The following is a 27,670-nucleotide window of genomic DNA, read 5'->3' on the forward strand; positions in this document are numbered from 1 at the left end:
CAGGACAATGTAGTCCATTATTCCACTGAAGCGTATGAATGAGGCTGTTTGAATACTAAGCAAACTGCATACACATTGTTGTAATAGTCCAACATAGCTACTGTAATAGGTCAGAGATGTGTGCTGGAAAAACTTGGTAGAGCATGGGCATACTTTTTGTTTTTAATTTCCATGGTTTTTACAGGGGTAGGTGATTATGCAACATTATTATACAACATAACACAGCAATACTGTCACGTTCTGACCTTAGTTCCTTTGTTTTGTCTTTGTATGGTCAGGGCGTGAGTTGAGGTGGGCAGTCTGTTTGTTTTTCTATGTTGGTTTTTGTGTTCGGCCTAGTATGGTTCTCAATCAGAGGCAGGTGTCGTTAGTTGTCTCTGATTGAGAATCATACTTAGGTAGCCTTTTTCCACCTGGGTTTTGTGGGTGCTTATTTTCTGTCTTTGTGTTACGTGTGTATGTCACCAGACAGGACTGTTTCGTTCATTCATTTAGTTATTTTTGTATTGATTCAGTGTTCAGTGCTTTCTTAAAATGAAACTTATGAACACTTACCACGCTGCACCTTGGTCCTCCTCTCTATCTCCAGATGACATCCGTTACAAATACAAGTAAAGTAAAAAAACAAACACAATGACAAATGACAACAGAAATAATGTCGTTGCTAGTAATTAATAACAGCTGATTTTCTAGAGAGAAGCGAAAAACCTGAATTTAAGCCAATATGGAGTAAACTGGAAAACATTTCCCTGATCTCTTTAAAAATAAAAACTCCTGAAAAACACACAAATAATCAACATGTAGCCTACCCATTAACTATTTACATAGGGTTATGTTTTTTAAAGAACAAACACTTGTTCCCTGTTGAGTCTGACGTTTATCTCAACGAGTAGCATCTCAAAATACGGAAATAGAACCATCAAATCACAAAGTAATTTCCGATAAAAAACATATCAATAAAATATAATGTCCAATCGATGACACTAATCGTGGATACTATGACTTGCCTAGTTAAATAAAGGTTAAATAAATACAAATCAGTGCTTAACACAACACATACAGTGCATTTGGAAAGTATTCAGACCCCTTGTCTTTTTCCATATTTTGTTACATTAAAAAGCCTTACTATAAAATTTATTAAATACATTTCTCATCAATCTACACACAATACCCCATAATGAGAAAGCGAAAACATTGTAATGTATTAAAAATAAAAACAGTAACACCTTATTTACATAAGTATTCAGAACCTTTGCTCTGAGCTCAGGTGCATCCTGTTTCCATTGATCATCCTTGAGATGTTTCTACAACTTCATTGGAGTCTAACTGTGGTCAACTCAATTTATTTGGACATGATTTGGCACACACCTGTTTATATAAGGTCCTACAGTTGACAGTGCATGTCAGAGCAAAAACCAAGCCAAATCAAAAACCACCGAGACAGGATTGCGTTGAGGCACAGATCTTGTGAAGGGTACCAAACCATTTCTGCATCATTGAAGGTCCCCAAGAACACAATGGCCTCCATCATTCTTAAATGGAAGAAGTTTAGAACCACCAAGACTCTTTCTAGAGCTGGCAGCCCGGCCAAACTGAGCAATCGGGGGAGAAGGGCCTTGGTCAAGGAGGTGACCAAGAACCCGATGGTCACTCTGACAGAGCACAAAAGTCCCTCTGTGGAGATGGGAGAACCAACTCTGCAGCACTCCAGCAATCAGGCCTTTATGGTAGAGTGGCCAAACGGAAGCTACTCCTCAGTAAAAGGCACATGACAGTCCGCTTGGAGTTTGCCAAAAGGCACCTAAAGACTCTCAGACCATGAGAAACAAGATTCTCTGGTCTAATGAAACCAAGATTGAACTCTTTGGCCTGAATGCCAAACGTCACGTCTGGAGGAAACATGGTACCATTCCTACGGTGAAGCATGGTGGTGGCAGCAACATGCTGTGAGGATGTTTTTCAAAGAAAGATGAACGGAGCAAAGTACAGAGAGATCCTTGATGAAAACCTGCTTTAGAGTGCTCAAGACCTCAGACTGGGGGGCGAAGGTTCACTTTCCAACAGGACATCGACCCTAAGCACACAGCCAAGACTCTGAATGTCCTTGAGTGGCCCAGCCAGAGCCCGGGACTTGAACCCGATCAAATATCTCCTAGAGATGTAAAAATAGCTGTGCAAAGACTCTCTCCATCCAACCTGACAAAGCTTGAGAGGATCTGCAGAGAAGAATGAGAGAAACTCCCCTGTGCCAAGCTTGTAGTGTCATACACAAGAAGACTCAAGGCTGTAATCGCTGCCAAAGGTGCTTCAACAAATTACTGAGTAAAGGGTCTGAATACTTATGTAAATGTGATATTTCAGTTATTTTTACAAAATAACCCTTTTTTTAAGTTTTTGCTTTGTCATTATGGGGTATTAAGTGTAGATTGATGAGGGGGGAAATTAAATGATCAATTTTCGAATAAGGCTGTAACGTAACGTGGAATAAGTCAAGGGGTCTGAATACTTTACGAATGCACTGACTGCCACATTAGGTGGTTTGGAGAGCAAGGCATAAAGTGACACAAACTGCTCGGTTACTTGGGATACACTAAGGGGACAGCACTGGTGCAGCAGATGCGAGGATGTTTCCCGGGACAACGGTCTTCTCTGATATCGCGCAGAGGAGTAGCTGGATGTTCCAGTGTGTTGAGAAGATAAGTGCATAGAGAGGGCCCGGCGCTCTCTGTCAATCAGTTGGTTTATGCATATCAGGGAACACAATCCGCCACCCTGTCATTAAGCATTGTGTCCATGGGATGGACCATAGGGGTGGAATGCATCAGACGGATGAGGGCAAAGACGTATTCCTTGAAAGTTGGTCTCTCCTGTCTCCACTGTTCTCTCCTCCGTAGTAGCAAGTTGGAGAAGGGCACTGGGTAAACAAATGTGCGCATAAAATCTGAGAGAAATACGATTTTTGTGCATATGGAACATTTCAGGGATCTTTTATTTCAGCTCATTAAACATGGGACCAACACTTAACAAAGAAGGCTATATTTTCTATTTACAGTGCCTTGCGAAAGTATTCGGCCCCCTTGAACTTTGCGACCTTTTGCCACATTTCAGGCTTCAAACATAAAGATATAAAACTGTATTTTTTTGTGAAGAATCAACAACAAGTGGGACACAATCATGAAGTGGAACGACATTTATTGGATATTTCAAACTTTTTTAACAAATCAAAAACTGAAAAATTGGGCGTGCAAAATTATTCAGCCCCTTTACTTTCAGTGCAGCAAACTCTCTCCAGAAGTTCAGTGAGGATCTCTGAATGATCCAATGTTGACCTAAATGACTAATGATGATAAATACAATCCACCTGTGTGTAATCAAGTCTCCGTATAAATGCACCTGCACTGTGATAGTCTCAGAGGTCCGTTAAAAGCGCAGAGAGCATCATGAAGAACAAGGAACACACCAGGCAGGTCCGAGATACTGTTGTGAAGAAGTTTAAAGCCGGATTTGGATACAAAAGATTTCCCAAGCTTTAAACATCCCAAGGAGCACTGTGCAAGCGATAATATTGAAATGGAAGGAGTATCAGACCACTGCAAATCTACCAAGACCTGGCCGTCCCTCTAAACTTTCAGCTCATACAAGGAGAAGACTGTTCAGAGATGCAGCCAAGAGGCCCATGATCACTCTGGATGAACTGCAGAGATCTACAGCTGAGGTGGGAGACTCTGTCCATAGGACAACAATCAGTCGTATATTGCACAAATCTGGCCTTTATGGAAGAGTGGCAAGAAGAAAGCCATTTCTTAAAGATATCCATAAAAAGTGTTGTTTAAAGTTTGCCACAAGCCACCTGGGAGACACACCAAACATTTGGAAGAAGGTGCTCTGGTCAGATGAAACCAAATTTTAACTTTTTGGCAACAATGCAAAACGTTATGTTTGGCATAAAAGCAACAGCTCATCACCCTGAACACACCATCCCCACGTCAAACATGGTGGTGGCAGCATCATGGTATGGGCCTGCTTTTCTTCAGCAGGGACAGGGAAGATGGTTAAAATTGATGGGAAGATGGATGGAGCCAAATACAGGACCATTCTGGAAGAAAACCTGATGGAGTCTGCAAAAGACCTGAGACTGGGACGGAGATTTGTCTTCCAACAAGACAATGATCCAAAACATAAAGCAACATCTACAATGGAATGGTTCAAAAATAAACATATCCAGGTGTTAGAATGGCCAAGTCAAAGTCCAGACCTGAATCCAATCGAGAATCTGTGGAAAGAACTGAAAACTGCTGTTCACAAATGCTCTCCATCCAACCTCACTGAGCTCGAGCTGTTTTGCAAGGAGGAATGGGAAAAAATGTCGGTCTCTCGATGTGCAAAACTGATAGAGACATACCCCAAGCGACTTACAGCTGTAATCGCAGCAAAAGGTGGCGCTACAAAGTATTAACTTAAGGGGGCTGAATAATTTTGCACGCCCAATTTTTCAGTTTTTGATTTGTTAAAAAAGTTTGAAATATCCAATAAATGTCGTTCCACTTCATGATTGTGTCCCACTTGTTGTTGATTCTTCACAAAAAAATACAGTTTTATATCTTTATGTTTGAAGCCTGAAATGTGGCAAAAGGTCGCAAAGTTCAAGGGGGCCGAATACTTTCGCAAGGCACTGTATTTACTAGTATGTCTGTCCCTCGGTTTTGTCATTGGTGTTACCGACTTGAAAATGACTCATTACAAAGATATACAAGGACCTTAAGCATTCCCTTCAGTGGCAAACTGTTATAGGTATCAAGTATCAAGGTAAGACCCAGATGTAGACACGTCGAATAATCAATGGTTTAATAATCCAACAGGGACAGGTCAAGGCAGGCAGGGTTCAGTAAACAAGAGGTGTGGCAATGGTACCAGACGGCAGGCAGGCTCAGGGTCGGTAGAGGTCAATAATCCAGAGGTGGGGCAAAGGTACAGGTTGGCTGTTAGGCCTGGGGTCAGGGGCAGGCAGAGTGGTCAGGCAGGCGGGCTCAGAGTCAGGACAGGCAAGGGTCAAAACCAGGAGGGCGAGAAAAAGAGAGACTGGGAAAAGCAGGAGCTGAGAACAAAAACGCTGGTTGACTTGACAAACTGGCAACAGACAAACAGACAACACAGGTATAAATACACAGGGGATAATGGGGAAGATGGGCGACACCTGGAGGGGGGTGGAGACAATCACAAAGACAGGTGAAACAGACCAGGGTGTGACAATAGGGGGAAGGAGTCTATATTAAATAAATTATTAGGTAATTACACCCTTTTAGTATGTCATACGTTTGAGGAGTCCATTGACAATTTGGTGTAACTTGCTGTTAGTCCATTTAAATTAACAGAAATTACATTGTGAGCAAAATGATTCATCATATAAATTTAGTAAATAATTTTTAAAGGGTTAATGATTTCAGCATCATTTAAGAAACTCCTCAATAACCAAACATTTCTCAGGTGTTGCCATCATTCGTGTTACACCTACTGGTGGCACAATGTTATCATAATGGTTAACATTATTTAAAGTCATTAAGATGCCATATTAGTTGATGTAGAATGGGAAGATGTACCCAAATACATTTAAATAAAGAAAATGAGAAAAAATATGTATATTTTTCCCAAAATGGCATGCCCAAATGCTACCGCAATTCAAGAACAACCCATTTCTACCAACTGAAAAATTCCCATTGAGGACAAATATTTGCACAGACAGACGTATAGTTTTTGATACAAAGCAGTCAGGCAGTGTTGGATTTCCCTTACTGTTACAGTAGATCCCATGTATTTCCTGTATTTAAAAAAATGACCCTTCACTGCACTTCAGCTCTGAAGTGGTTGTGGCATAGAGCTACTGAACAGATCTGTTGATGTTGTGAATATCGGGCATACAGTAGCCTACAGCTGAACCATTCCATCCCATTGAGAAATAAGGACAATAAACAGCAATGTGCATACGTATAATAAGGACGAGTCTGGAGTTCACAATGCCAATGATGAGAAGTCACGATTCCAAGGACCCCTAACGGGAATATCTCCATTCCAAACAGAGAGACAAACCTAACAGGACATAATTCCCATCTCTCTCATCATGCCAGACCTCCAGTCCAGTCAATATAAAACAAACGTGAATATAAAGAAACCATTTGAGATGAATGGGGATGAGATTGCTTCTGTAAATTGCCTTGTGTGCTGACAGCGCGGCTACATGTGAGTGAGATGGGCGCCTGCTGTTAGCAACACAGGATGTAGTGAAGGTCTTGGTACCCGTGACAACCTGTACTACCTCAGATCAGGGACAGAAAATAACCACATCGAAGGACCCAGACTTTCTCTCTCCCTTTAGCCACTTAAGGAATTCTCACGGGACGGCAAATGCTGGAACACATCTGGACCACTGAACGGTCTTGCTCCTACAGCCTATGTGGCCAAATAGAGAAAGTTATTTTAACTGGGAATGAGGCACATCATCCGACATAGGAGAGTTTCATGTTCTGTCATGGTACCGTTAGGTCTCGTTCTGTCGTGGTATCGTTAGGTCTCGTTCTGCCGTGGTACCGTTAGGTCTCGTTCTGCCGTGGTACCGTTAGGTCTCGTTCGGTTACGGTACCGTTAGGTCTCGTTCTGCCGTGGTACCGTTAGGTCTCGTTCTGTTACGGTACCGTCAGGTCTCGTTCTGCCATACCGTTAGGTTTCCATGACCGAGCAGCCGCACACAAGTCTAAGATTAACATGCGCAATGCCAAGCGTGGTGTAAAGCTTGCCGCCATTGGACTCTGGAGCAGTGGAAATGCGTTCTCTTGTGTGAATCATGCTTCACCATTTGGCAGACCGACGGACAAATCTGGGTTTGGCGGATGCCAGGGGAACGCTACCTGCCCCAATGCATAGTGCCAACTGTAAATATTGGTGGAGGATAAATAATGGTCTAGTGTTTTTTTTTCTTGGTTCGGTATATGCCTCTGAGTTCAAGTGAAGGGAAATCTTAACGCTACAGCATACAATGACATTATAAAAGATTCTGTGCTTCCAACTTTGTGGCAACAGTTTGGAGAAGGCCCTTTCCTGTTTCAGTAGGACAATGCCCCGTGCACAAAGCGAGTTCCATACAGAAATGGTTTGTCGAGATCGGTGTGGAAGAACTTGACTGGCCTGCACGAGCCCTGACATCAATCCCATCGAACACCTTTGGGATAAATTGGATTGCTGACTGCGAGCCAGGCCTAATCGCCCAACATCAGTGCCCGACATCACTAATGCTCTTGTGGCTGAATGGAATTAAGTCCCTGCAGCAACATTCAAACATCTAGTGGAAAGCCTTCCCAGAAGAGTGGAGGCTGTTATAGCAGCAAAGGGGGGACCAACTCCATATTAACGCCCATGATTCTGGAAGATGTTTCGATCAGCACATGTCCACATACACTACATGAGCAAAAGTATGTTCTATGTGTGCTATTTCTATGCTTCCCGTACTTAAGTTTTGTTTTTGCATCTTTTACTTTTGTATACCAGCTTCAAACAGCTGAAACAACAACATTTTTGGTTATGGAAAATATATTTCACAGCAGTTTAGATGATAAAATGATTCTCTGCACAATACTAGCTTATTTTGGCACAAACTGAAATTAGGCAAACTATTAGAGTTTTAGCAAACAGGAATTTGCTGAGCGATTTCTGTAGAGTGCAACTTTAATACTAAAATCAACCTCTCAACCACAAGGTAACCATAAAGTACGGTAGCTCTCCCAGATGTACAGAGCTGCAGTTGAGGATTAGGTGACATGACAACGGGGAAACCGGGTAACTCTGAGAGTATTCGTTGTCTCTCTATGGTTTCTTATGGTCGCATTATGTTCAATTGTGTTGTGGAGGAAACGTGGGGCGATTAGCTTGTGGTGCTACTATGCTTTGATTAACCTACCCTTGAAGAACTTGGACATCCGTGACCGTATTCCGCACAGATTTGAGGACGACACTGCCTCCACCTCCTCTTTAGTCTCCTGGAACACAGGCACATAAATCAGTTCCTCATATCATATCCAGTCAGATTCAATGCATACGGGCCGCATTCACTAAATCTGTCAAGTTACTACTCCAAATCATCTATTTGACTCCTAATACTGCGGTATATCTCTAGCACTCTCTGTTTATTAATCTAACATTCCGAGACTGTAGTGTGGAGGAGAAGTTTAAAACAGACATATCGAGTGGGAATCCCAGAGTGTCTTCTTTGTGCTCCTACAGTATCTCAGAACAGGAAACAAGGATAAACAGCCAGTGTTTTTCCTCCCTGGTTCAATGGCCCTTTGAAGAATAGCAGAACATCTCAGTTTGATTAATGGCTGTACACTGTCTAATGAACAGTAATTGAATGGTAGAATGCAGCGGGCCCTAAGAGCCCCAAAGGAATACCCTGGTTGCTGCAGAAGCCAGTGACATTGTCTGGGGTTGATTATAGTTGACCTTGCATGAGAGGAGAAGCTTTACAAATAGCGAACCTAAGAAGCTAGGGGAATAGTAGGCAGGAAAACAGGACAAGACAAATGAAAAGGAATTGCATTGGTAAAGAATAGTGGAGGTCGATGGCAAGATCGATAACTATTTGATTTCTTATCACAAAATTCTTAAGAGGAAGACGACTGATAAAACATGCCTAGTCCTATTGGCATTTCTAACAATATTAATTAAGAAAGAATGCTTAGCTGACCGGCTGATAAATCAGCCAATATCGTTAAATCAAACAAACGATTGTTAAAAACAGACAATTACACAAGCTCATTCAACTCTACCTTTGTTCAACATGCATGAACATTCAGCGGACCATAACTATTTCTACATCGTTTCTAGGCTAAAGGAAAACTGTATATAAATAAAGAGAACACATTTGACAGTATGTTCAACTGAAGGTGTTCCAAAAGACCCATCAGGAAACAACTCATGTCAATTTAACGCAATGATCATGTTTGAGATCGACTTCATTGCAGTCGGCGTCTGCACAATGACTGATCTACAAATCACCTTGGATTCGAAATAACTGCTCGTTATTATTTGTAGATCAGTCAGTCGGCTCAGTCTGTGATTGGCTCAAGCTCTCAAACACGAACAAACTACTTTAGTAGTTAGGCCGTCATTGTAAATAAGAATTGGTTCTTAACTAATTTGCCTAGTTAAATACAAAAAATAAAAAGAAGATTGTTGCCCTGTTCTGGCCTTCGCATCTGTCTATTGCAGAAGTCTGTTGTCATGCCCAAGAGACATTGTGTGTCACCATTTGGCAGACAGACAAACATGCTGATTCTAATAACACTTTATGTTGTCTAGCGGAGGTCCTTCAAATATTACCTCTACCTTGCCACTGTAACTATTCACTATTTAAATCCAATGCAATGAATCATTTAAACTGAGGGGGAAGAGGTTTTGGCTGAGAATGCAATCATGTAATTGAATTTGGTCATCAATATATATGGCATGAGAGGTATTTCACAAGCGTGGCCAGACTGGGATGTAATCTATTTCAAACTCAGCTCAACTATGAGTCATAGCCATAGTGTTTTATTATCATTCACACTAGATGATGAAGAAGCAGGACAGACTGAAACACTCTGCTTATCTTCATAAGGAGACTGGGAGAGAGAAAGGGAGAGAAGTAAGTAATATGAATGTTGTTTGGCCAGAATATCAGCTCTGAGTTTGACTGCTATCAAAGCTTCCATAAATAATATTGATAATATAATCTCCAATAAAAATCTCAGCCCATAAAATGTAGCTACAAAACACATTAAATATATTCACCAGGGGTGACATTAATATGCTTCGGGTTTTCTCTAATTACGACAATAAACTTCATGAAGTCAAACCTTGCTTTTAAAGCAGCAATTCCCTGTGCTAACACTAATAAAATAAAGTATATTTTTTACTGCTATAGTGAATTTCATCCAACCCTATTTCAAACCACTCACTGTAGATGTATCTATTGAATTTTGGACAGAAGTGTAAATACCCCAATTACAATTAGACTGACTTCGTGTCAGCTGCAGCAAGTCAAGTCAAACGTTGTTTGGTGCAGTGGTGGTGAGATAACGCCACAAATTAGCTGAGTCCAGATATCATTATTCCCCATTATCTAATGGTCATTCCAAGAATCTATAGCCATTCTGATTCAGCAATATTCATTCATGAGTAAATGCGATAAGTAATGAATAAAGCTAGTGATCTTTAACAGGGTCCTTAACAGGGTAATAACTCCCCCGAAGTCAATAATGATTTTGATAAGAATATCTTTATTACAAATGTGCATACCACTGCAAGAATCATCATCACACCAAAACATCTCACTAAAGTGTGATTACAATAGGCTGAAATGATCGTTTTCATTAAACAAAATGTTCACTGTTATTGATTGCCTAAATAAGACTCAATATCTTCTCATTTCCAAAGCTGAATGCAATTACATGGAATAGTAATATCACCCAAGTATTGTGTACGTTCATCACTGTTATGAGGCTCCCCATTTTAATTCCTTTAAAGTTTATAAGACCAGAACACGTGTGTTAAAATGAGTACAATTTCTAGAAACAATACGATACCAGGCCAAGTGTCACGATACCGAGTAGTATCGCAATACCGTGGTCAATTTGTTTTTGTGGCCTAGCATCCTGTTCGCCCTGTTCCCCGGACGTTTGCTCATGTTTTCTAAACACTCTTCAAAATTCACACTTACAGTGGGGCAAAATAGTATTTAGTCAGCCACCAATTGTGCAAATTCTCCCACTTAAAAAGATGAGAGAGGCCTGTAATTTTCATCATAGGTACACTTCAACTATGACAGACAAAATGAGAAGAAAAAAATCCAGAAAATCACATTGTAGGATTTTTTATGAATTTATTTGCAAATTATGGTGGAAAATAAGTATTTGGTCAATAACAAAAGTTTCTCAATACTTTGTTATATACCCTTTTTTGGCAATCACAGAGGTCAAACGTTTTCTGTAAGTCTTCACAAGGTTTTCACACACTGTTGCTGGTATTTTGGCCCATTCCTCCATGCAGATCTCCTCTAGAGCAGTGATGTTTTGGGGCTGTTGCTGGGCAACACAGACATTCAACTCCCTCCAAAGATTTTCTATGGGGTTGAGATCTGGAGACTGGCTAGGCCACTCCAGGACCTTGAAATACTTCTTACGAAGCCACTCATTCATTGCCCGGGCGGTGTGTTTGGGATCATTGTCATGCTGAAAGACCCAACCACGTTTCATCTTCAATGCCCTTGCTGATGGAAGGTTTTCACTCAAAATCTCACAATACATGGCCCCATTCATTCTTTCCTTTACACGGATCGTCCTGGTCCCTTTGCAGAAAAACAGCCCCAAAGCATGATGTTTCCACCCCCATGCTTCATAGTAGGTATGGTGTTCTTTGGATGCAACTCAGCATTCTTTGTCCTTCAAACACGACGAGTTGAGTTTTTACCAAAAAGTTTTATTTTGGTTTCATCTGACCATATGACATTCTCCCAATCTTCTTCTGGATCATCCAAATGCTCTCTAGCAAACTTCAGACGGGCCTGGACATGTACTGGCTTAAGCAGGGGGACACGTCTGGCACTGCAGGATTTGAGTCCCTGGCGGCGTAGTGTGTTACTTTGGTCCCAGCTCTCTGCAGGTCATTCACTAGGTCCACCCGTGTGGTTCTGGGATTTTTGCTCACTGTTCTTGTGATCATTTTGACCCCACGGGGTGAGAAAGCGTGGAGCCCCAGATCGAGGGAGATTATCAGTGGTCTTGTATGTCTTCCATTTCCTAATAATTGCTCCCACAGTTGATTTCTTCAAACCAAGCTGCTTACCTATTGCAGGTTCAGTCTTCCCAGCCTGGTGCAGGTCTACAATTTTGTTTCTGGTGTCCTTTGACAGCTCTTTGGTCTTGGCCATAGTGGAGTTTGGAGTGTGACTGTTTGAGGTTGTGGACAGGTGTCTTTTATACTAATAACAAGTTCAAACAGGTGCCATTAATACAGGTAACGAGTGGAGGACAGAGGAGCCTCTTAAAGAAGAAGTTACAGGTCTGTGAGAGCCAGAAATCTTGCTTGTTTCTAGGTGACCAAATACTTATTTTCCACCATAATTTGCAAATAAATTCATTAAAAATCCTACAATGTGATTTTCTGGATTGTTTTTCCTCATTTTGTTTGTCATAGTTGAAGAGTACCTATGATGAAAATTACAGGCCTCTCTCATATTTTTAAGTGGGAGAACTTGCACAATTGGTGGCTGACTAAATACTTTTTTGCCCCACTGTATACAACACATTGAATTCAACTTCACACTATTCGGTGTATAATGGAATACTGCATATAACGGCTGATTTTCTCATATTTGAAAAGGCCTACCTGTGATTTCACAGCACATTTCAGACATGGAATGCAACACAATGTACTTCATAGGGAAAAAACGAATAAAAACAATGAAAATAAAAACGTAAATATTTAGTACAAAACAAATTTTGTACACATCAGAGGATAAAAAAACAAAAGAATAACAATAAAAACTGAACTACTAAATAACTCCCTAAGGACAATTTGGCTGGAGGATTGGAAGGATCAATATACATGCATAATGATCTGCATATCATTGTCAGTGAGGGGAAAACACTGCATGAAACCTTTACTCTCCAGTCAACATTGACACACTGTCTCCCTCATTCTCATGAAAACACACCAATCTCTCTCTCCCACAAACACACACACTGCTCCCTACTTTTAAAATGTTGGGCACCAAACAGAATTGAAGGAGCAGCAGAATAAATAGATTTTGATATAGTTTAGTCTTACATTAGGCCTATATGAATCCTACCTTTTGAAGCACATCTCATGAGTAGCAGACCCTTTTCCTTTCTTCCTGTGTAAATCAAATGTGCCTAAAACTACTGTCAAGTTACCAGGTTGTTAGCTAGCTAGGTATCATGACTGAACAATGGTGTTTGTTATCAACCAATAATTAGCGACCCAGGATTAGTTTTAAACAGCCTGCGACATGGTTTGTGAAATTATATAAAATGCATGCGACTCCCGATAAAAATAAAAGAAGGCCACTCAGGTAATATGGGTCATGTTTTAACCTCTCTGAGGGGATGCTGAGAGAAGCAGGTGAGTGAGGGCTGGTAGTGGATGCTGAGAGAAGCAGGTGAGTGAGGGCTGGTAGTGGATGCTGAGAGAAGCAGGTGAGTGAGGGCTGGTAGTGGATGCTGAGAGAAGCAGGTGAGTGAGGGCTGGTGTGGATGCTGAGAGAAGCAGGTGAGTGAGGGCTGGTAGTGGATGCTGAGGGAAGCAGGTGAGTAAGGGCTGGTAGGGGATGCTGAGAGAAGAAGGTGAGTGAGGGCTGGTAGGAGATGCTGAGAGAAGCAGGTGAGTGAGGGCTGGTAGGGGATGCTGAGGGAAGCAGGTGAGTAAGGGCTGGTAGGGGATGCTGAGAGAAGCAGGTGAGTGAGGGCTGGTAGGGGATGCTGAGGGAAGCAGGTGAGTGAGGGCTGGTAGGGGATGCTGAGAGAAGCAGGTGAGTGAGGGCTGGTAGGGGATGCTGAGAGAAGCAGGTGAGTGAGGGCTGGTAGGGGATGCTGAGAGAAGCAGGTGAGTGAGGGCTGGTAGGGGATGCTGAGGGAAGCAGGTGAGTGAGGGCTGGGCTGGTAGGGGATGCTGAGGGAAGCAGGTGAGTGAGGGCTGGGCTGGTAGGGGATGCTGAGAGAAGCAGGTGAGTGAGGGCTGGTTGATTACAGTTGCCACGTGATGTGCGCATGAAAGTGAAGTGGATATTATTAGACCTGCTCATACAACAGACTAGTTAGTGGCTGTTGCTTCAATTCAACTGAATCTATAAACAAAACTGACTTCATAAACATTTTCTAACAGGCGCCAGCAGGTTCTTAAATCGGTAGGGCTGAAAAAGTTGGTTGTATATCAAATGAAACGGTACTACGGCATTTAAAAATGTTGGTATCATAATGTTTTGGTACCGTGATATTACCGTGCTACCGGTATACCATGCGACACTAAACCACACATCCATGCAGAAACACAGCGCTCTAACTTTTGTTTATGACCTACATAATAACTAGAATATGCGAGGGACAAGGATCTAACACAAGTTATATAATAAGATGGGCCAACGCTGCATTTCCCCAGTCTAGTAGGCATCACTCTGTTCATTCTGCTAGCAGGAGATAAGCTCAGTGTGTGTTGTGTGTGTACCTGTGGCTCAGGTTCCAGCGGCGACTTTAGTCCTCCGTCTCTGGAGCTGGTCAGACCAGTGCCTCTACCTGACTCCCCGCGACCAGACGAGGGGGCCGAGGCCTGGAACACACACACACACACACAGAAAACTCTTGTTAAACCCCTATCAACACTACCATTCAAAAGTTTGGGGTCACTTAGAAATGTCCTTGTTTCTGAGAGAAAAGCCCATTTTTGGTCCATTAAAACAACATCAAATTGATCAGAAATACAGTGCTAATGTTGTAAATGACTATTGTAGCTGGAAACGGCAGATTTTTTATGGAATATCTACATAGGCGTACAGAGGCCCAATATCAGCAATCATCACTCACTCCTGTGTTCCAAAGGCACATTGTGCTAGCTAATCCAAGTTTATCATTTTAAAAGGCTAATTGATCATTAGGAAGCCCTTTTTGCAATTATGTTAGCACAGCTGAAAACTGTTGTTCTGATCAAGGAAGCAATAAAACTGGCCTTCTTTAGACTAGCTGAGTATCTGGAGCATCAGCATTTGTGGGTTCGATTACAAGCTCAAAATGGCCAGAAACAGAGACTCTTTCTTCTGAAACTCGTCAGCCTATTTTTTCTAAAGAAATTAAGTTCTCGTACAATGCTATGTACTACTACCTGCACAGAACAGCGCAAACTGTCTCTAACCAATAGAAAGAGGAGTGGGAGGCCCCGGTGCACATCTGAGCAAGAGGACAAGTACATTAGAGTGTCTTGTTTGAGAAACAAACGGCTCAAAAGTCCTGAACTGGCAGCTTAAATAGTAACTGCAAAACCATCTCAACGTCAACAGTGAAGAGGCGACTCTGGGATGCTGGCCTTCTAGGCAGAGTTCCTCTGTCCAGTCTCAACGTCAACAGTGAAGAGGCGACTCTGGGATGCTGGCCTTCTAGGCAGAGTTCCTCTGTCCAGTCTCAACGTCAACAGTGAAGAGGCGACTCTGGGATGCTGGCCTTCTAGGCAGAGTTCCTCTGTCCAGTCTCAACGTCAACAGTGAAGAGGCGACTCTGGGATGCTGGCCTTCTAGGCAGAGTTCCTCTGTCCAGTCTCAACGTCAACAGTGAAGAGGCGACTCTGGGATGCTGGCCTTCTAGGCAGTTCCTTCATCCAGTGTCTGTTCTTTTGCCCATTTGAATCTTTCTTTTTATTGGCCAGTCTGAGATATGGCTTTTTCTTTGCAACTCTGCCTAGAAGGCCAGCATCCCGGAGTTGCCTCTTCAATTCCATTCCATGCATTAATTCATGAATTAATTCCCTTCGTTCCAAAATGCCATACACTGTCCACGTGGCAGTCCAGTCCACTGACCTTCCTGGATGCATCAGAGCCTTGGAGGAAGGCTTTGTAGGGACTCTGGGTCTCACCGGCCGGCCTAGAATTCCTCCGGACATACTGCTCTTCCTCCGGGACTACCTTGGCCTCAACCTGGGCAGGGAAAGGAAGGGGAACCATGTCTTAACTAATTACCGCTCAACATACATCTGTATTACTGGTCTTGTCGTCTGTTGATGGTCAGTTACAACTAGCCATACGCATATGCTACAGGTATTGCAGATCATGAAGGTTGTTTTTTACCTGGTCAATTGGCAGGTCCACCATCACTCTGCCATCTTCCTGGACCTCAGCTGCTCCCACAGTTTCACTTCTTTTGTCTTTCGCACGGAACACACTGCCTTCTAAGAAAAGTGATTGATCACAATTACCTCCTCTTTTTCCTTCTCTTTCCCATTTGTCCTTCACATCAGAAGTGATCATGTCAAAAAATTAATTAATTTAGAGTGCAGGCCAAGTGTAAGCCAAGACTTCTCCGCTACAGGTTTGTCCTCCCTGTGTGAGGATATGTTCCTACAGCAGTTTCTGACAGTGACTCTTGATGCATTTGAGTAATGCACACCACATTGTCCTTTGGTAGTAAATAAATATAATTGTGTCTGTGTTTAAAATAACATATGGACCAAGAGCCATTTGAACTTTGTTCAGTAACTGTGTGTTGCCACCAACTACAGTAGGACGTCACCAAATTGAAGCATGTTGCAAGGTGTGACGGTGTTGGATTTCACAGAGTGCAGCGGGGATCAATCCTTCCATATCAAGTTCAGAAAAAAAGCCAGTGATGAAAATCTGCTGCCGAAAGCTTTGCCTCCTCTCTTGCGATTGACAGCGAATGCTTGCCAACAGTGCTCCGAGCCACTGCCTGATAGGCCCTGATTGTCCCTGTGCGGTAAGAGTGATGTGTGTGTGTGTGTTTGCATGCATGCATGCTTTTGTGTGTGAGGCCAGATTGATGTAGTTAAGAGGAAGCCTATGGATTTTATTCAACCATTAGTAATGAGTTAATGAGGAGGAGGGTTCTTGCCCCCAGGGGATGATCAAGTGTCCAAAAAGTGGCCAGAGACGTGTGAGAGGAGCTCTCTCATAACCAGGTCTGCAGGGGATGTAGACAGCCAGTCAGGCGCTAATGCGCTGTCCCAAACGTGATTGGAGGAAAGGAAATTCAACTCCATCACATAGGATACTGCTGGCTCAGCTGTAATGTGTGATGTGAAATGATGGCAGGATGCTAAAACGGTGGCAATTACTCATTGTATGATGTCATGGTATATCTCTGGTCCGGACACTGTAAAGAGACACCGGCATAATAACTATTGAACAGTTGAGCGTCTAAGGCCACTGGTGCAATTACTATGTATCGTATAGCTTACGTATCACAATCAGACTGTGTAATTGCCGCAATGCTAAATACCATCAATCTAACAGAGGATTTTGTCAGCTTTATGATCTCTCCGCTATATTATTGTGATGAATAACTTATGATTGTTTTGATTCCCCCATCAAGAGAAAATACGAAGCATTTTCTTTTCCTAGCATAGTTAACAAGGCTTTTCTGGATCCATTTTCAACAAAATGGCCTGATTGAATGAATCTATGATTTAGAGCACTGGATGGTGTTTGAAGTTTCGTTCGGTTTAATATTCACAGCGTAAAGAGTTACATTCTTCCTAAGGCTGAAAACCTGTTCTGTTCCCCTGATGTACGAAGTCGATTTTGGAGAGCAGGTTGGGAATTCAAAGAAAGCTCTTCACACTTCCACATGCCTCTGCTTTCTCTGTATCCACACATGCACACACCGAGTGCTAAGAAAATCTTCCCTTCAACAAAAACAACAGGTTCAATTGATATCACAGAGAGCGAGGAACAGAGAGGGGGAGCGTAGCGAAACAGTGATACACACATGAAACATTGGAAGACATTTCTATAGGAAATGCTCTACTTACCGCCCGTTGTGTAAAGAAGTGGGAGTCTGGACACCTGCCTCTGTTGTTTGGCTGTCTCTCTCTCCTTCTCTGGCTTGGCGTAGAAGTAAGACTCTGTGGCGTTCTTGGGATGGCCCCTGGCTGTGTGCTCAAGGTCATCTCCAGAGCCTGTGTGAGCAAACTACACAAAGCAAAGACCATGGATCGAATCTGAACCGAAGTCCATAGAAGTTTTTTTTCACACTGAGATGTATCTATTTCTTGTTATTTTCAAAGGCTAAAACATGTTGTGTTACATGTCTAATGTGCTTTAGTACAAAACTTGTACCCCCTTTCCTTTCTTCCCCTCTTTGTTTTTTACATTTTCCATTGACCTCAATGTTTCATGAGCTGATATGCTTTGTGGCTCCCCAGTGACTCCCACTGTATTGAATTCATTTGGTTCCAATACATCCCATGCAGAACCTATCAATCACTGGGGAGCACAGCAAACTAATAATTTATTGATGAAACAGGGCAGCCATGAATTTCTAACGGCATTCATCTTATTTATCAAGCCAGATCAAACAATGAAAATCCCAACAAGCTTAAAGGGAAAGGGAGTTGCAGGGAATAACTTATTCTTAGAGAAGACGGCAGACGGTTATTGATTAAAAAAAAGGGCTGGGGAGCTGGGTGGGAGAGGGAGGGAGGGAAGTACGGGGGGAGGGAGAGAGACAGAGGAGAGAAAGGGGGGGGGTGTGAGTGGGAAGCTGAGTTCAGAGTGATGCTTGAGACAGTAGGCTGCTCAGACTCTTTGTAGGTAGCAAGGTGAGCTCTGTCTCCCTCTGAAAGGAAAAGGAAGAGCAGACATCATTTTTTCAGATTTATTTTTGTTCAGCCTGATCCCAAGGCTGGTTGGAGGGCCAGTGTACTGAGCTCAAGCTTCCACACAACAACACACTCCGGGCAATGGTGTTTGCCATCCTGTTAACATGTGGTTTGGGGAATAGCGCGGCTGTGTTTTTTCTACTTGTTTGCTTTCTTTAATGCAGAGGCCAAGTTTGTGTTGATGTTGTTTTGAATTTATACAGCTGTTGGTGGGCTAGAGACAAAAATAAAACAACATGAGAAGACTGCTGCAGGAAAGTTCAAAGAGTGATGTACTGTAGCTTGTATTGAAAAGACCACAACCAAATCTTACAACCCATCTGAAATATAAAAAAAGGTAAACACTTTAATCTTTAAAGCCTTGTGGAGAAAAATGCTAATTCTTTAAATCAGCAGAAAAAGAGCCCTTCTCAAGGACAGAGAGGAGGGGCACTCCAGTGCAGTTAAGAGCTCTGGGAGTACAGTACAGTACAACTGCAAAATTCAGCCATGTAAAAAGCTGCTGAAGTCATTGCTGCTGCTACTTTTTCCGCTGGCATTACACATCTTCTATGTCCTGTGGGGCGACAGTGTCTATCTGGCCCCGCCGAGACCTGAGTCGTGTGGAATCAATGTTGAGTAGGACCCAAGAGGGCGGCTGGCGTGTAATCTCTGGCCCTCTCAAAAAGCAGAGTGTAGGAGTCAACGGGAGGACAGTACGATATGATAGCGGGGGCCGGCATGAGAGAGTGCCAGCAGCAGCCAACCTCCAACCACCGTATAGGATCAGAGCCAGAGCCACTCCCAGTGGCTGGTCCTCAGTGGGAAGACAAATTAACAGCAGGCGACTAGGGTGTAACGCTTCCCACTGGGCATCACCACTTCCTCAGAATCAGGTCACATGGGATGGGAACGATACAGTTGGAAAGGGGTGACGATGTCACCTGATGATGTCAGCGGAGCACTCTAGCTCCTCTCTCCCTCAGTAGTCCGCTGAGTTCTTCTCATATGGCCAGGTGACTGCGTCTACTGGCGCCGGTGTGACGTCACTTATGTTACTGTGCTCAATGGACCTCAATGCAGGAAATACATTTTTCCAACCAATCCTGTTTTCTGGTCATCATCACACATAGACAACAAGCTCAGCATCTAGGCTGCCAACGGGGACACACTGTACTGCCAATGCCACATGATGCAAGCAGAGTCTTCAGTGCAGACTTCAGTAACTACTCTGCCCCTGTACAGTACTAAATGACTGAGACGCTCTGCTGGCGCAGACAGACACCATGCTCCATGCTCACAAAGCAAGGTTGCAGAGCCCCGAGAAAGGTTACATTTTACACCAGCCTACAACGGGATGTTACAGAGATTTTACAGGCATTTCAAATCAGGTCGCTTGTCGCTTTGTGAGGTCAAACCAAAATGAATGAGGAACACAAAACCTATAAACGTATGTGTATCAGTAAGCTAAACAGCTGACAGATCTAACTACAGTGGACAATTTCTCTGCCATTAATCTTGTTTCTGAAACGTCCTCATTAACTGGTCAAATCATATTTACGAATTCATGAGGGGTAAAGTGATGAGGGAGCATAAAAGTATGGTAGCGTTTCCAGTCAATGAGTAATAATGGATGAGCTGGCTGATGGTCGTCACTAGTTACCACAAACACAAGTCATAATTATGGCTAAACTCTGACTATTTCTAAAATGTATCTTCTTAAAATTAACCGTAACCACGCTGACAACCTTATGCCGAACCTTAAATTAAGACCAAAAAGTATTCATGAAATTTTACAATAGACAAGTTTGACTTTGTGGCTATGGTAACTGGTGACAACCCTGGCTGAGGGATAGAGAGGGCATAACAGTGTCTCTGCTTCCCCCTTCTGGTATATAATAAAAGGACATTCTCCCTCTGTGTAGGTCAATGAAATATGGCAGATAATAACAACAGAATTACACTGGTTGGTGGAATGAACAGTGCAAACTGCTCTTTGTGGATTCCATCCTGCATTGAAAAACTGACACAAGGCCTCCCGAGTGGTGCAGCAGTCTAAAGCACTGCATCAGGGTGCTTGAGGTGTCACTACAGATCCGGGTTCGATTCCAGGCTGTGTCGCAGCCGGTCGCGACTGGGAGACCCATGAAGCAGCGCACAATTATGGGAGGGTTTGGCCTGCTGGGATATTCTTGTCCCATCGCGCTCTAACAACTCCTGTGGCGGGCCGGGCACATGCACGCTGCCTCGGTCGCCAGGTGTACGGTGTAATCTCCGACACATTGGTGCGGCTGGCTTCCAGGTTAAGTGAGAAGTGTGTCAAGAAGAAGTGCGGCTTGGCAGGGTCGTGTTTCTGAGGACTCATGGCTCTCGACCTTCGCCTCTTCCGAGTCCGTAGGGAAGTTGCAGCGATGGGACAAGACTAACTACCAATTGGGGAAAAAATACATAAATTGACACAATTATGCAGGACCACTTATGTTGTTTCCAAAAGCAAAAGGAGCTCTGGTAACTCAATTCACATTTCTGCTGTTACTGACCTTTTTTTTCTTGCCATTTCAATCCCGTTGATAAAGCATTATTATAGTTTGAAAACAAGACAGCACTTCAAGTGTTAAAGCTGCAATGGGATACCTGACCTGACTTTTTGGGAGACCTGACAAAATTCACATAGAAATGTGACTTCTAGATCTGTCATTCTCATTGAAAGCAAGTCCAAGAAGCGGTACAGCTGTTCTATGTGAGCTATTTCTATGCATTCCATTTTTAAGTTTAGTTTTTGAGTCTTTTACTGTCGCTTTTGTTTACCAGCTTCAAACAGCTGAAAATACAATATTTTTGGTTATAGAAAATATATTTCACAGCGGTTCAGATGGTACAATGATTCTCTACACTATACTTGCTTGTTTTGTCATATAAACGGAAATTAGGCAAACTATTAAAAAAATTGCAACCAGGAAATGGCAGAGCGATTTCTGCATAGTGAATCTTTAAAAGAAATGGAGCTTTTTCTATATCAGAAAAAATGTACACATGCCATGCTGTTACTGTCACCTTTCTTAGTTAGAAAAATCAGTTGTCAGATATCTCCCTGTATAGCCTGATCTCGAACTGTCTGCTGAGTGTGCATGTTCTCTTCTTCTTCTTCACTTGTTTGTAAGTACGTGGCGCTCATCTTGGGCCCTGTGCATTTCTCATATCACTGCAATGCGTTTCAACGTCTACTAATCAGCATACAAATTGTCCTGGTTCTAGAGGAATTCCATTTTTTTTTGATTTTTTGTCAGCATGGTCCATTGGTTAATATGTTCAGTCTATGAGACTCGCTGTTACTTGATCAAACGGCCAGGCTCGTTCTGTTACCTATCAAAGTGGAAGGCAATGGTAACTCAATGCCTCCCCCACACGGCAAGGCTCATGAACAACACACGCTGGAAATCTTAATTGAAATGCTGTACGCAACAGAAAACGTTTACATTGTTCACTGTTCTATGCGTGAAGACAATTTCCAGTCACACTGTACAGTATGTCCTTGAAATAAAATTATTGCAGGATAAACTGATCACAGCTTTTTCCTACTTCAGGGTGATAAAACATGATATTTTTCTAATGGAACTCTTTACTGGAGGTCTTTCTTTCTCGCTTCTCCTGGACTGAAACTAATGATTTCATGGGGGGAGTTTAATACAAGCATCTACTGTATGTGGTATATACTAGTATACCTTTGCTGCACAGTAGGCCTACTTACTTTTGCATGTTTGCCTTTCCTTGTGGGAACAGGGACTGGGAGACTGTCATTGTTGATTCTAAGGAAAATCTACTAATTAGTAAGAAGAACACCATAATCTGAATGAAACCAACAGAATGAAACCATAAACTTGAATTCTTTCTTTTTCTGGAGAGGAATACATCGTTTTTCTTACGCATGATGACTGTTGTCCCGAATGATTCCTCTGCTGGGGACCCACTGGAAGTATGGCGAGAAGCGGAACTTCTCAGCTCCCACAGCAACATAGTACTGGTTGTTCTCTAGCTCCTCTGGCCCAAGTAAAGTAGTCCCATCTAATGTGCACAGTCTAGTTATCATAGAAAAATTATCATTAACATGTATTTGTTATGGATCGCAAAGCAGCATCTACTCTTTCTGGTGTCCAGCAAAATTAAGGCAGTTATACATTTTAAAAACATTACAATACATTCATAACAGATTTCACAACATATTAGGTGTGCGCCCTTTCAATATTTAAATGGTACGAAAAGCAACACTAATTATGTGATTATGTAAATCATAAATGAGGTCAATGTTACAAGTTGGATGACTTTTCATTTAATTTAAAAACATTATGATCTATAACATAATAATAACTAATAATATTATTAGTTATTTCCTACCTGTACACAGCACCAGTGCGCAGATGTACCCTCTCGGTCACCATGGCCAAGACACTTTCCCAGTTTGTGAGAGTATACTTTGGTATCAGTATCCGAGCTGGAGGAACCAACACATCTCCATTGGTAAAAACACTACAAAATACAAAAACACATGAAACTCAGTACCATTTTATGGGCTTGCGATTTTAACATGGTTATGATCATTGACATTTTCAACATCAGAAATGTTGTAGGACTAGCCTACATAAATTAATTGAATCTAACAAAGTAGAATAAATAACATCTCCTTAAGTATTATGTGACAAGAAACATTTCGGCCTACTTAGTTTTGGCATTTATAGAATGACAAGACAAGTGAAAAGAGTTAATGTCTATTTTGTATTCCCTACATCCCATTGCAAACAGCACAATATGATTGTAGGACACTTGAAAACACAAACTCACTTGATAGTGCATGACTCGTTTATTATTTTCCTCCAGCGAGCAGAAACAACTATTCTACTGTGAACTACAGGTCGGATCTGTAATTTCAAACAACAAAAATAAAAATGGTTATTGCATTACATGGTTGTGTGAGTGTAACATTGATAGCCTAGGCCTATCTTTCAGAGGTGCTCATGCATTCCTTTACTGACAAAGAAATGGTGTGGCCAGTATGGTATCAAATATCAGTTCCATTGTTAAAGTTAAAGTCGAAAGCAATTAGGCTAATTAGTAATTTGCAACAAACATACACATGGATGATTTTCAAAAAGCTTTGTGATAAAACATTTAAAAAAGCAAAAAGATGAGGGTATAGTTAGTGGCCTTACCTGCTCATTCTTCTTTTTCTGTGGTTTCTTCGTTGTTATATGGTAATAACTAGAATGAAAAACAGTAGATTACATTACAAATTACATGCATTTTGGTTTAGCTAGTCATTAAACATGATTATTTATGGCTGGCTGCACCAGCAACAACAACAAGGCTGTCTAACAATAACATCAGTCTTATAATTCCCGGCTAATTACAGTGTACCTACTCAAGCTTTTTGAAACGCTCTCCTCCGGCTGCAACATATCTCTCCCCGTGCTGCAAGTTGACGAGGTCATGGATTTTGTGCCCTTCCCTTGGAGTGTAAACATTTCGGACCGCTCCAAAAGGAGCCTCAACCCCACGCGTGACAGAGCTCAAAAAGCTGTCAAACGTTGACATCTGTCGTTGATTTATAACAAACTTTCGTCCAGGGAAAAAAGCATCCCCATTCCTGTAGACAACAATAGTTTTTGTTGGAGGTTGAGGGAGCACCGCTCTACCTGAAGTCCCAGACATGTTAATGTGATCACAACCGTGGCAGACAACGGTCCAGAACAGAGGTCAAAATGGCAAGAGTTAGCTAGTAGTTAGCCAGCTAACGTTAGCTAGAGAATTAGATTTTTCTCGCAAAGAAATAGATATCTGAAGATGAGACAGACGTCCACTTGGGTGCGCATCCTATCAAGAAGCCTATCCTTCGTTACAGATGTTTCTGGTCAACAAACGTGCTGTTGTTCCTCGTTAACCGTGTTGTTTCTGTTTTCAAAGCTGTCTAGCTAGCCTTGTGGCTACCACCAATGTAATTTATGTTGTTGGATGTGTTTCCAAGGAAACCTGTGGGGGGAAAGGGCGCGTTCTCCAGAAATGCTTGGTGACCCATGGGCCACATACAATGATACAGTATATCAAGTAGGATCCCGCAAAAGGGACCCCATCAAGCACAACAAGCATATGCTTCAGTATTCATTCATCTATTCATTTTGTTAATCTTAAATTCATTTCTAAAGTTATTCTTTAAAATGCTCAATGACATTTAAAGGAGAGAAGAAACAATGTGTGACAGATAATTTCTCCATAATATGTGCCATCATGGCATGGTTTATTGGGCCCTCAACTTCTGTAGGCACTTGAAACACTCATGTGTGTTCAGTTCATAATGTGGTCAAATGTGGTCAAATGTGGTCATTGCTATTACTTTGGTCTTTCAGATCAACCAAAGTGTTAACTGAATACTACATTTCACCAATCAGATGTAGCAGTAGGACTATCTGCCTGAAATCACAAAATGTCTGACCAAATAGCCTACCAGTTTGAATTGCATTATAGATTACAAACGTATGCAATCTTAACTGTTAAACTTCTTGCAGACTTTTGATTACATTTTTTAAATGACTGCATGTGGATGAAATCCATAATTACATTAATAGGTGGGAGTTTTTCCACAAAGCATCACCCATGGACATGGTTATGACTTTTTCCACCCGAATAACCTGGCAATGTTTCCCTCCCCTCAGTCAGTGCTGTCCAAATTGTTTACTGCAGAGGTAACCAGAGATTTCACCACTACAACAGCAGCTAATTGGTTTTTGCCAGACACTCTCCTGGTCAATGGGATGCATAATTCATCATCTCTGTGTTCATTATTCATAGCTTAAGGGACAACTCATACTGTGCTTTATCAAAGAACTGTGCCATGCATATACAACATTGTACTGAATTTGTGTTTGGTTTACAATATGATTTCATTTTAGATGCCCTGTTGAATCTTTAAAATAGTGTTGAGACAATCTCGAATTAAACAATGATAAACCTTTGCCTGGATTCTAGAAGTTAAATGGATAAGAGTATCAACGTTCAAGACTTCAAGGAGAAATAGAAACTAGGTACAGTTCAAGTCGGAAGTTTACATACAGTTAGGTTGGAGTCAACCATTCCACAAATGTCTTGTTAATTAACAAACTATAGTTTTGGCAAATTGGTTAGGACATCTACTTTGTGCATGACACAAGTAATTATTCCAACAATTGTTTACAGACAGATTATTTCACTTATAATTCACTGTATGACAATTCCAGTGGGTGAGAAATGTACATACATTAAGTTGACTGTGCCTTTAAACAGCTTGGAAAATTCCAGAAAGAAGCTTCTGATAGGCTAATTGACATAATGTGAGTCATTTGGAGGTGTACCTGTTGATGTATTTCAAGGCCTACCTTCAAACTCAGTGCCTCTTTGCTTGACATCATGGGAAAAACAAAATAAATCAGCCAAGACCTCAGAAAAAAAATTGTAGACCATAAGTCTGGTTCATCCTTGGGAGCAATTTTCAAATGCCTGAAGGTACCACGTTCATCTACACAAACAATAGTACGCAAATATAAACACCATGGGACCATGCAGCCGTCATACCGCTCAGGAAGGAGACGCGTTCTTTATCCTAGAGATGAACGTACTTTGGTGCGAAAAGTGCAAATCAATCCCAGAACAACAGCAAAGGATATTGTGAAGATGCTGGAGGAAACAGGTACAACAGTATCTAAACTAAGCAAAAAAGGAAAGGGCCCTTTTTCAGGACCCTGTCTTTCAAAGATCATTCATAAAAATACAAATAACTTCAATTCTAAAAAACACCAAAAGAAAGATGCCCAGGGTCCCTGCTCATCTGTGTGAACGTGCCGTAGGCATGCTGCAAGGAGGCATGAGGACTGCAGATGTGGCCAGGGCAATAAATTGCAACGTCTGTACTGTGAGATGCCTAAGACAGCGCTACAGTGAGACAGGACGAACAGCTGATCGTCCTCGCATTGGCAGACCACTTGTAACAACACCCGCAAATGATCGGTACATCAAAACATCACACCTGCTGGACAGGTACAGGATGGCAACAACTGCCCGAGTTACACCAGGAACACACAATCCCTCCATCAGTGCTCAGACTGTCCGCAATAGGCTGAGAGAAGCTGGACTGAGGGCTTGTAGGCCTGTTGTAAGGCAGGTCCTCACCAGACATCACAGGCAACAACGTCGCCTATGGGCACAACTCCACCATTGCTGGACCAGACAGGACTGGCAAAAAGTGCTCTTCACTGACGAGTCGCGGTTTTGTCTCACTGGGGGTGATGGTTGGATTCACGTTTATCGTCAATGGAATGAGCGTTACACCGAGGCCTGTACTCTGGAGCGGAATCGATTTGGAGGTGGAGAGTCCGTCATGGTCTGGAGCAATGTGTCACAGCATCATCAGACTGAGCTTGTTGTCATTGCAGGCAATCTCAACGCTGTGAGTAACAGGGAAGACATCCTCCTCCCTCATGTGGTACCCTTCCTGCAAGCTCATCCTGACATGACCATCCAGCATGACAATGCCACCAGCCATACTGCTCGTTCTGCAAGACAGGAATGTAAGTGTTCTGCATTGGCCAGCGAAGAGGCCGGATCTCAATCCCATTGAGCACGTCTGGGACCTGTTGGAACAGAGGGTGAGGGCTAGGGCCATTCCCTCCAGAAATGTCCAGGAACTTGCAGGTGCCTTGGTGGATGAGAGGGGTAACATCTCACAGCAAGAATTGGCAAATCTGGTGCAGTCCATGACAAGGATATGCACTGCAGTACTTAATGAGCTGGTGGTCACACCAGACACTGACTGTTACTTTTGATTTTGTCCCTTTGTTCAGGGACATATTATTCCATTTATATTAGTCACATGTCTGTGGAACTTGTTCAGTTTATGTCTCAGTTGCTGAATCTTATGTTCATACAAATATTTACACATGTTAAGTTTGCAGAAAATAAATGCAGTTGACTGTGAGAGGACTTTATATTTTTTTGCTGAGTTTATATCCACAGTAAAACGAGTCCTATATCGATATAACCTGAAAGGCCACTCAGCAAGGAAGAAGCCACTACTCTAAAACCGCCATAAAAAAAAGCCATACTACGGTTTGCAACTGCACATGGGACAAGGATCATACTTTTTGGAAAAATGTCCTCTGGCGTGATGAACAAACATAGAACTGTTGGCCATAATGACCATCGTTATGTTTGGAGGAAAAAGGGGGAGGGCTTGCAAGCTGAAGAACACCAT

General features: G+C 42.3%; 1 protein-coding gene across 2 annotated transcripts in view; it reads right to left on the reverse strand.

The window, feature by feature from the left end:
* The window catches only part of LOC109893979 (doublecortin domain-containing protein 2), a 42,445-nt gene that overhangs the window by 4,368 nt on the left and 10,407 nt on the right, over positions 1-27,670 (reverse strand). Inside the window, exons 2-12 of one of the 2 annotated variants that reach the window (XM_031829161.1) lie at positions 23,813-24,037; positions 23,604-23,652; positions 23,236-23,312; positions 22,792-22,923; positions 22,323-22,475; positions 22,148-22,205; positions 17,572-17,731; positions 15,872-15,972; positions 15,605-15,721; positions 14,266-14,367; positions 7,946-8,024 (exon numbers count right to left, since the gene is read on the reverse strand). In XM_031829161.1, the coding sequence (XP_031685021.1) occupies positions 7,946-8,024; positions 14,266-14,367; positions 15,605-15,721; positions 15,872-15,972; positions 17,572-17,731; positions 22,148-22,205; positions 22,323-22,475; positions 22,792-22,923; positions 23,236-23,312; positions 23,604-23,652; positions 23,813-24,037 (1,253 nt within the window). The remainder of the gene's footprint in view (positions 1-7,945; positions 8,025-14,265; positions 14,368-15,604; positions 15,722-15,871; positions 15,973-17,571; positions 17,732-22,147; positions 22,206-22,322; positions 22,476-22,791; positions 22,924-23,235; positions 23,313-23,603; positions 23,653-23,812; positions 24,038-27,670) is intronic. The other variant, XM_020487193.2, reaches the window with a different exon arrangement.

Source organism: Oncorhynchus kisutch, linkage group LG7, assembly GCF_002021735.2.
Source record: "Oncorhynchus kisutch isolate 150728-3 linkage group LG7, Okis_V2, whole genome shotgun sequence".
NCBI classification, from domain to species: Eukaryota; Metazoa; Chordata; class Actinopteri; order Salmoniformes; family Salmonidae; genus Oncorhynchus; species Oncorhynchus kisutch.